This window comes from Carassius carassius, chromosome 35 (genome assembly GCF_963082965.1).
Source record: "Carassius carassius chromosome 35, fCarCar2.1, whole genome shotgun sequence".
Classification (NCBI taxonomy): Eukaryota; Metazoa; Chordata; class Actinopteri; order Cypriniformes; family Cyprinidae; genus Carassius; species Carassius carassius.
Genome location: NC_081789.1, coordinates 19,696,688 through 19,707,308, shown reverse-complemented (window position 1 = coordinate 19,707,308; position 10,621 = coordinate 19,696,688). Strand labels below are relative to the sequence as shown.

Genomic DNA, 10,621 nt, shown 5'->3' with positions numbered 1-10,621 from the left:
TGTTTTCACTGCTGTGTGTGTGCACTTTGGATGGGTTAAATGCAGAGCACGAATTCTGAGTATGGGTCACCATACTTGGCTGTATGTCATGTCACTGTCACTCACTTAAATGGCCGATCGAACATAGCAGGTTTTACGGGTTTGGAATGACATGGGGGTAAGTGATAATTGACATTTTGGGGTGGAGTATTCCTTTAATATATGGGTGTTGGAGCGCATGTCTGACCCCCCAAAAAACCTTTCCTGCCTCGCAAAAGGCCTAATAGTAGCCTAATAGTTTGATTGGTTATTATTTTTGGTAGTGGAGTCACTTTTCACTATCCTACTCTTAAGAAACTTGTTAAGGAACAAATAAAAAGAAAAAAACAATCGTTCTAGCGACAAGATTTGTTCGACAACAATATTACCTGAAGTCCTGTAAGGTCATTTTCATTACAATCGATAACTGAGCTGTAAGATGGCAACATTTGCTTTGTATGACGAAAAGCCTCCGGAGTTGTTCGAGGCAACATGAATATAGCGCCGCTGCCGTGTGGCAGCTTTGCAATAGACGACTAATTATTTTCAGTAATGTATTTTTATCTGCAAGTTTATTTAAACCAGTTGAAGGTTTGCATGTCTACTTGGCACTCGCAGACTGAGCTATGAAGCTTGTTTGTTTGCTGATTAGTTCTCAGCATTTCTGAAAACAACTGAATTGATCCCATTCAGTCTCATTCCTGCATTAAGAGCAACAGATACCTCTCATATTCACCAGATTAGATCTAAATTAAAGGACAGCCCATGACCTGCAGTTAATTATTTTTCTTCTTCACTCAGGATTGGTTGTTGCTAGTTATTTAGACTGTGGAACTATATTCAGATTTTTCAGTTATTTTGGCAAAAAATGAAAGAAAACCCCATCATGAATGACTTAATTTATTCATTCATTTTAGAATGTAGAGACATGTGTGCACATTTTTTTTGCTTCATAAATTGTTAGAAGCTTGAAAAATATTTCATGCACAATAAACCATACACAAAATAATACAAAAACAAACAAATAAATAATCAACTGAGATGCTCAAAAAAATTAAAAATAAAATTACATAATTACTGATGTAATTACAGTGAGTGTGCTGTTGAACATACTGAACTCTGAAATTATATTTCCTAACCATTTCATTATCAACAAAGGCATGATCACTTATTGCAACGGAAAGCATGTTAATGCTGATGTGTGAAACCTCTTCCCCAAAATAACATTCAGTCTGTCCTTTTTGATTATGTTTTATGCCTCTGTATCTACACATACCCTGTCTATTAATATCGTTCTGAGTAACAAATATTCAGATATAAAAAATACAAATATTGATTTCGGTAAAAACAAGCGTGCCTGGGTTTAAAATAGGTGGAAACACCCGCAATGGCACAAGAGAAAAGTTCATGCAAAGAGAACCGTATATATTAATCTATACACGACGACAAACAAATAAACAGTCATAGAAAAGACGCAATAAATCAAACAAGAGGTACTCCTTCTCATTTTCCCTCCATTGTTGATTCTTCAGATCTTCCTTACTGGCGTTGAGTGGCTTTGTTGGCTATAAAATGTATTCTGGGCATGTTCAGTCAAGGATTGAAAATGGAATGGATGTAGATGTGGAGGAAGTGAATAAAACATGTAATCAATCTTCCCTCGATTACATACATCATCCCATTTCCAAGCAAGATAAAAATATAGCTTATTTCTCTGGAAAGACAGTCAAGTTGTGCATCAGGTGCTGAAACGGACAGCTCCCTTGAACGAGTAGCTCATAGTGTTAAAGATGCCTATGAAACAAGGGTGGGCGGGGGTGAGGGGGGGGGGGGTCTGTTTGTTGATGTCGTTATGAAATCTCACACCCAGAACAATGGTGTCTACGAGACAAGGGGCTAAATGACCAGAAATCTTGGGCAGTGTTCTTCACAGCAGCAGTTTGGGATGGGTTTCAGTTGGAGAATTGCCAGCATCTTCATTGCTCGCTATTTTAACCCATTGTCCAGAGTGGCTCTTCGTCCTTCGTCCTGTACTCGTACACTGAATCATCATCATCTTCACCTCTCGTTCACATGCACAGGCGACAAGTGCTTCAAACCGGTGATTAAAAGAAAAGGTTGACGAGGTATAATCGTTCAATTTTACACGCCGGGAGACGACTTGTCTGTCATCCCTTTGAGGACTTCGTCTATTCGGTCATCTTCAATCACCACTGCGGAGAGAAGACAGAGATGTTTAGTGGAGCTTTCAAATAGTATGCATACATGCAAAAAAAGTGGCATTTATCTATTTGTGTCTGCAGGAAAACGTGCTATTTAGAGCTGTTTTTAAAAGTATCTACTATATGAAAGTATTTTAATGGAAAAACCATGCTATAAAAACTAAATACTGTAACTGGTTAGCTGTAGGTTCCCTCATAAAATATTTCAACTAGAAATATAAATTTAAATTTACTGTAAAATATTGTAAGAATAAATGTTAAATAAAAAGTAAAAGTAAAAAAAACCCCATATAATTCACAGTGAAAATTATACATTTAATAAGACAATACATGCATGTTTACTGTAAGGTATTATTAAAATGTTTTTATATAAATTCATTTTGCGTAACAAACATGCTCCATCAAATCTTTTTTTTATATCACAGATTTGATTTTTATTCACATTTATTTCCTCATATTCAAATTTATGCTTTTGTATTACTTTAGTCTCATGTGTTTCCCTAATATGAATTTATGGCTGTGCTATGTTTGTCATGATTATTAGCCATTATTATAGGTAAGTAGTTAAATTAACTCGCTTGATACTTACCGTGTTTTGCCCTGCCAATCTGTCCGAGTTTCGGTGGCCTTTTGGACTGTGATGTTCCGAAAAACGAGTTCGTGTCTTGCAGTCGACAGCTGAAGGAGAGCTGACTGACATCACTGTCCGCCCCGTAGCCGTTCATCTTCCCCTCGTTGTATGGTAGCACTTCGGACATGTCTGTACTCAAGTTTCCAGCTAAGGTCGGATGAAAAGCGAATATTATTTGTAGGTAGTTTTCGATAACGTCTTTGTAGACTGCTTCTTTTTACTCAATGTCGGTACATACAGTCCAGCCTAAGACCCTGGAATGACTATCTGCAGGTCCGTCGGTTGTACCGGAGAGAGGAGGGATGCGTCCGCCTGCAGATGAGCTCTTGTGAGAAATACAGGGAGATCCCGAGACCATAAAGGAAACCCAGACGGCAAAGTGAAGTCATTCATCCGGGTTTGAAGGGGGAGGGAGTAGGATAAATAAATAAATAAATAAATAAATAAATAAATAAAGATGCGCGAGTGAAAGACAGTAGCTGCACAATAACTTACAATAGTCAGGCGTTTTACTAGTAGGTGTCTGTTACTATAAAGTAATTCAAAACTATGTGTTATTTCTTAATTTCACTGTGTACGCCAATATACATTAGTCATTCGTTTTTATTTCTTATTCCGCATCCCAATAGTTTCAAGTAGCCTAGCTTGTTACTGGTAAACAATTGAAAATTTGTGGTTCAGATGGCTATTTAATTTCAGTATGTATTCCAGTTGTTGATGGCACCCAGTTTGACTAACTATTAGCCTAGTATTCATCAGCTCGTCAGCTTTTTTGTAGGCTACTTAGTAAAGTAACAAGAATTTGACTAAATTAAAATATAGGCTACGCAAATAATTTGAACGATGTAACCAGCTATAGCAGTGCTTATTTATTTAATTTTTATTTTAACAGTGAATTGAGACCTCACTGACCCCAAATTTTATGCCAAAGCACTTAGTAAATATGGCTGAATGTGTAAAAAGCCTTGAGTTATCGTTTGGCTCCCTCTGCTGGTTATTTCAAATCAATCAAGCAATCTTTTTTTAGTCTATATACAGACTAAAGTTACAAAAAAAATAAAAATAAAATAAATCAAAATAAATAAAACAAGACAATAGGACACCATATACAACCAACAGCATCTACCACACATAATAAAAAGTTACAAAATGCAACAATAGCAATGTCTCCACAGCTTTGACTGATACGATGTAGTACTAACCCTTATATTTTATAGACCCACAGTAATCTCATTTTTTTTATAATTTAGCCGGCAGATAGATCTATACATAAGATGTCGTAACAGTGCTTTAAAGGTGATTACTGATGCACTCACAAACATTACACTTGCACTATGCCATCTACTGTAGGTCTCTTTAGTAAAATTTTCATTTTCAGCTACTCGGAACTTTCTATAAACTAGATGTTCTATAGGTGAACCACAGATGAGCAGTATAAAGTGTTGTACAATATGCTTTAAAAAGTGACACCTTCACCTCATCTGAACAGAAACTAAACTTGCGTAAAAGTATATTTGCCTGCATATACATCATACAGCGTTGTCTTTCAATATCCCCATCGTCTGTCATGCGTTCTGTGATGAAATGTCCAAGGTATTTTCCTTTCGCAGACACAGTAAGACTCTTATTAGACAACTTGAAGACTGGAAATTTTATACTTTTATCCTCCTTAGTTCTGCAAATCATAACCGCACTCTTATCAGGATTATTTAAAATGTCATGTTCAAGACCATAATCAGAACACATATTTAAAAGCTGTTGAAGACCAGCACTGCTAGGACTAAACACCACAAGATCATCTGGATAATAATATGATTAACTAGAATATTCCCAATCATACACCCAGTTTTACAAGCATTCAAACATTTAGATTGATCATCCATGTAAGGATGAAACAAAATTGGGGACAAAATCCCTCCTTGTCTCACGCCATTACTAACCCCAAAAGGGGCAGAGACATCCTAGAACTTGAATAGTGGTAGTCTAATCCTATTGCCTGAAAGACTCAAGGTCAGTGTAAACACATACTGTTTTGTTGACAGGTGGCCTACTATAGGATGACTACTGGAATGTAGTTGATCCATTTTTAGACTAGTCATGTGGACAAAAGTGGAGAGTGGAGCAGTTGGCATCCCGCAGCTGATGAGGAGTGGTTTGGGTTGACTTCTTGATTGAGATAAGAACTTGGAAGATAACATATAGGCCTATATTTCTTGACCTCCTCGCTCACTCATTTTAGGCTGTTAAATAACGTTGAGAATCCCCTACAGTCTCTTTAGTGCAGTTAGTCAACATTGGAGATTATGTGTTTGCTTTTTTCCTGTCTGTATTGATTCCACACCTGTCTGTGTCAGTCAAGGGAAAAGCTGTGCTGGAAAGCCTTAGACGGGCATGACAATAACAGTAATAGGAAGTCATACAACGGCATGAAATGATGAGAAGCTTTCTTCATCTTTTGACGGTGTCCTTGTTTTTCTTCTTTCTGCAAGGTAGGACAAGTTAAATTAACATCTAATAGTTTCATATTTAGAATGTGGAATTTTATGACGCTTAATCTGTCAGCTTTAGTTTTTTCTTTTTTTCATGTTTATATAGTAACACAACTACTAAATGGTAAGTTACAGCACTGTATGCTGTATGCTGAATGTGTTTTATAAAAGATTGTTATTGAACCAGTAGATTATCATTGTTGTTTTTAATAGTTGCTTACCTCTGATATAGTTTTTTTGTAAGAGAACTACATCCATATAAGATATTTTCTTCATAAGAATGTGGCAAATACATTTTTGGTAAAACTTTCTGAAAGGTGAAGATGTGTTCATTAACAATATTTATCTGTTAAAGGGATTCTGAGCAGCTACTAGTAGGACTGACTTTCACCATGTTTTGCAGAATGTTGGGGCCGGAATGAAGAGGAACGCCTCATCAACTACCTTTTTAAGGAGCGCCGCTACAACAAAGAGCTTCGTCCGGTCAAAAATAAAGATGATACTGTAGATATTTACCTGGCGCTGACACTTTCCAATCTTATTTCCTTGGTGAGTAAATAATATTGCCACTATAAGCAGTTTTTGTACACAGAACAGAGAAGGTATTATATACCAGACATATGTGCTATTCCATATACTGTGATATCGGTCAAATAAATATTGTCTGATACTGTGCAAGTCTGTCTAACAAAGGCGTTTTTTCCATGACAGAAAGAAGTTGATGAAACATTACTAACAAATGTGTGGATGGAGCATGTAAGTACATTATTTTAATTGTTCCATTGTGCCATGTATAATGTATATGTAATATATAATGAAATTCAAAATATATGTATATATATATATATATACTGTACATTATATACTGTACATAATGCCATATACAGTATATGAATGCTGTATATATATGTGTTGATATGTATTTTATATATTGTATGTTTTTGTTGTCTCTTGACTTCTGTAGGGCTGGACTGATTATAGACTTAAGTGGAATGAAACAGAGTTTGATAACATTTCTGTCCTGCGCCTGCCACCAAGTATGGTGTGGTTGCCAGAAATTGTTCTCGAAAACAAGTAGGCGCATTTCTCTGTCATGTTTCATTCCTCAATAGTTCTGTATTTTACATAATGTTTTAATTTTGTTGTTCTTTGAAATAGCAATGATGCCCAGTTCCAGGTGGCCTATTACTGCAACGTTTTGATCTATCCCAGTGGATATGTGTACTGGTTGCCTCCAGCTATATTTCGCAGCTCCTGCTCTATTAATGTCAACTACTTCCCTTTTGATTGGCAGAACTGCTCACTAAAGTTCAGGCACGTTTTTTTTAATGTCTATCGAAAGAATGAACTACTATATGAACTGCTTCATATATTTTATTGCCTAATGACCCCCACGGCACTCATTCTGTCTCAATCAGCTCATTAACTTACAACGCCAAAGAAATTAGCTTACATCTGAAAGAGGAGCAGGATGAGGATGGAAAGTCCTACAAGGTGGAATGGATCATTATTGATCCTGAGGGATTCACAGGTGAAATCTGACACAAAGATCTTTCTCTTTTTCTAATGTTTCATTTATATACAAAATCTATCTGTGGATCCTCTCTTGCAGAAAATGGCGAGTGGGAAATTGTTCACAAGCCTGCCAGGAAAAACACTTATAAAAACATCCCAATGGAAAGCAACAAGCACCAGGACATCACATTTTACCTCATCATTAGACGTAAACCTCTGTTCTACATTGTGAATATAATCATTCCCTGCGTGCTCATCTCTTTCTTGGCCTCACTCGTCTACTACCTGCCTGCAGACAGTGAGTGATCCTGCCGTTTATGGTATTTTAAGGTTCATTGACACCATATTGTCGCAGTATAACAGAAAGACAATGACAGTCAATACGTTTTTTACATATATAAGAATCCATATATAACATAGGTCAAAAAACGGTATGTCATTACATCTTTTTCCTGTTTGAGGTGGTGAGAAGATGACGTTATCCATCTCTGTGCTGTTGGCTCAGTCTGTGTTTCTGCTGCTGATTTCACAGCGTCTGCCTGAGACGTCTATGGCAGTTCCCTTAATCGTGAAGTATGCCATCATCAGATATATTCCTTGGGAATGTTTCAGTATCACTGATATAGTATACTAAGTATTGATTTTAAAAACATAATGCACTAAAGTATGCTATAGTTATTTTTTTATATAAATTTCATTTCTATTAATAACAGTAAAATAGAAATAAAATGAATGTTTTTGAATTTGACAGGTATCTGATGTTTATCATGGTACTGGTCACTATAGTGGTATTGAATTGCGTAATTGTGCTCAACTTGCATTTTCGGACCCCGAGCACCCATGTCATGACAGAATGGACAAAAGAGGTCAGGCCCTCACTTGTCTGTGTGATAAAGTTTTTTTTTTGTTGTTGTTTGTTTGTTTTTTGCATGTGAACCCAACCCAACTGATAATCTCAATCATGACAAACTTTGACTATTGTGACCAAAAATGGATGTTGTGTAATGGTAGCATATGCATAGAGATGCACTAAAAAAAAAAATTATTGTAATTAAAAATTAGTTCAATTTATTTTAATTTCATGTTCAACATTCTGTAGTATTTTTTCCTAAATAAACAAAAATAAAAAACAAGTATAATTTAAAGTATGAAAAAAGAATTGAGATTTGCTAAAGATTACATTTATTTTTTTACCTATGCATTTACCAGATGATTTCATCCAAAGTGACATATAAAAGAGGAAGAAAAACATTGTATTGATTTATTTTTATTTATTATCCATTTAGCAGATGCTTTTATCCAAAGTGACTTATAAAAGAGAAACAAAAGCAGTTGGTAAATGAAAATTTGCTGAAAATGTTCTCACCCTCAGGATGTCCGAATTGCAGATGTATTGATGTATAATATTAGAATTATATCAATGGATCCTCTGCAATGAATGGTTTCCATCAGAATGAGAGTCTGAACATCTGATAAAAACATAATAGTTTATAAGAAATCCACACAAATGCAGTCGAAAAGAAACAAATCCAAGTTCTTTGCTTCCTTCTAAAACATATATCCATAATACTGCTTTCTCCAGTGAAAAAGTTGTCTCATCTGAATCAGGTGAGACATATGCACAGATCAAGAATCATTTACATGTGAAAACAGTCCAAAACTCTTTTTATTTTATTTTTTTAATTTTGGTGGATTTTGATGTAAGAGGACAACAGAGGAGGGACATTTTCATGGGAGAAAGCGTTATTTGGGATTTTGTAGTGTTTTTATAGTAAAGTTAAAGTTAAAACGCTTTATGTTGGATTTGTTTCTTACAAACACATGGCTTTTTGCTTAACAAGAGGATCTACTGGTGAACAAGTGATATAATGCAAAATTTCTCTAAATCTGTTCTAACAAAGAAACAAATTCAATTACATTTTGGGTGATCTAAGGGTAAGTACATTTTCAGCAAATTTTCATTTTGGCGAATTTTCATTCTCTGCCATTTCATCTGCTACAGTTCTTTTTGGAGAAACTGCCTCGTCTTCTGCACATGTCCCGTCCAGACGATGACAAACCCAGCCTGGAGGGGGCACTGCCAAGGCGTTCCAGCTCATTGGGGTACATCGCCCAGGCTGAGGAGTACTATAGTGTTAAATCACGCAGTGAACTGATGTTTGAGAAGCAGTCTGAGAGGCATGGCATGGCTGCTCGCCCCACTCCCAAAGCCAGTCAGTCCCACGTGATCAGCATGACACTTTAAACTCACATTATGATCATATTTAAAGTGTTATCACAGTTTAATGCCATTAAAAGAGTAAATTATTTACAGCGTACACATCCAGTAATGACTCAGAGGTGTCGGAACAGCTGTACAATGAGATGAAACCAGCTGTGGAAGGAGCCAATTACATTGTTAAGCACATGCACGACAAAAATGACTATAATGAGGTAAGAAGACAATTAAATCCAGTAAACACTTTGCAGGAGAAGATTTCCCCTTTTTAACACTTTAATGCCTTAAGCTTTATAAACGTATAGAGAAAACGTCAAACTATTTGATACATCAGATTTTTATAGTAATTAAGGTGTCATAATTAAAATATATGTTCCACTGCATCTATTTTGGAACCATTTGTAGTGATACTTTTACCCTTTTTTGGGGGGGGGGTAACATTTCCTTTCACCTTGAGTTTGAAAAGATAAAACCAGATTCATATTCATATACATGAAAAACAAAATTGGTTTGCAATAACAATATAATATAATTTTTTTAATATATTTTACTATTTGAATAATTACATTGTTGGTTGCATATAAAGGAATACATAATTAATAATTTCCACTATAAATGTATCTTATAAAAATTATATTTAAATTTTAACTTATTTTATTTCAATGATTAATTAAACATTTTTTAATCCATTTTATTGAATGATGAATTTAAGTACTAAACATGTTTGAATTCAGGAAAAGGACAACTGGAGTGGGATTGCCAGGACAGTGGACCGACTCTGCTTCTATGTGGTCACTCCAGTTATGACATTGGGAACCATATGCATCTTCCTGACGGGTATCTACAACCAGCCACCAGTGCTGCCCTTCCAAGGAGACACTTTCACCTATACAGAAGAAAACAAGCGCTTTTCATGACCTCTCTACACCACACCACTGTGCTAGATGAATAATGAATAATAGCTACAGCACTCTCAGAAATGTCATAAAGGATATTCTGACATCAATGCAAAGCACAAATATAAATTACTCTCCATTTATGCAGGCTTGATTGCTAATATTATGTATGTGGTTTAATAAGTGTGCAGAGTGAACCTCTTTTGCTGTGAGAAGGGGAATAAAATAATAATGCTTGTCTTTGCCTTCTGGGTGTAACTGCTGTTTCAATGGGTAAACAGTCAAAGTTTTTTTATCAGCTATTTTTGCTGTTGTTATTGCAGAACACTCTCACAGGGACATGTTCAGAACAGAAGCAACCTAATCCATCAAAAGGATCTTAGATATGCAAGGAAAGCAGAACCCACTATTTTAAATTATAAATACAGTTAAAAATGGAACAGCTCACAAACCAGCTGCATGTCTAAATAAATCATAAATACTGCACTGCAATGTTTCACCACTAGGGTTTAGTATTGCACTCAAAATCTGTTCATCATCTTTCCCTTTCATAATTAGCACTGTTGTGTTATTGAGGCTATTATACATCACCACAGGGACAGGAGAAGGAGAAAAGCGTCTGGAATGAAAAA

The 10,621-nt window shown here is 35.7% G+C and overlaps 2 protein-coding genes across 3 annotated transcripts; one reads left to right on the top strand and one right to left on the bottom strand.

Moving 5' to 3' along the window:
* Positions 1-935: 935 nt before the first annotated feature.
* Positions 936-3,241, bottom strand: LOC132115738 (calcium/calmodulin-dependent protein kinase II inhibitor 2-like). 2 transcript variants are annotated; one of them, XM_059524150.1, is made up of 3 exons: positions 3,110-3,241; positions 2,830-3,018; positions 936-2,231 (listed from the first exon to the last, which is right to left on the bottom strand). In XM_059524150.1, exons 2-3 carry the CDS (start codon positions 2,996-2,998, stop codon positions 2,161-2,163), a joined length of 240 nt encoding a protein of 79 aa, XP_059380133.1. In that variant the 5' UTR covers positions 2,999-3,018; positions 3,110-3,241; the 3' UTR covers positions 936-2,160. The 2 variants fall into 2 exon arrangements, with proteins under 2 accessions (XP_059380133.1, XP_059380132.1); XM_059524149.1 differs by having other exon boundaries at positions 2,830-3,220.
* Positions 3,242-5,001: 1,760 nt separating this feature from the next.
* LOC132115739 (acetylcholine receptor subunit delta-like) lies at positions 5,002-10,234 on the top strand. The gene is made up of 12 exons (XM_059524151.1): positions 5,002-5,360; positions 5,764-5,909; positions 6,072-6,116; positions 6,325-6,434; positions 6,519-6,674; positions 6,779-6,891; positions 6,973-7,173; positions 7,337-7,448; positions 7,627-7,741; positions 8,878-9,088; positions 9,190-9,308; positions 9,828-10,234. Exons 1-12 carry the CDS (start codon positions 5,303-5,305, stop codon positions 10,008-10,010), a joined length of 1,569 nt encoding a protein of 522 aa, XP_059380134.1. The 5' UTR covers positions 5,002-5,302; the 3' UTR covers positions 10,011-10,234.
* Positions 10,235-10,621: the final 387 nt, after the last annotated feature.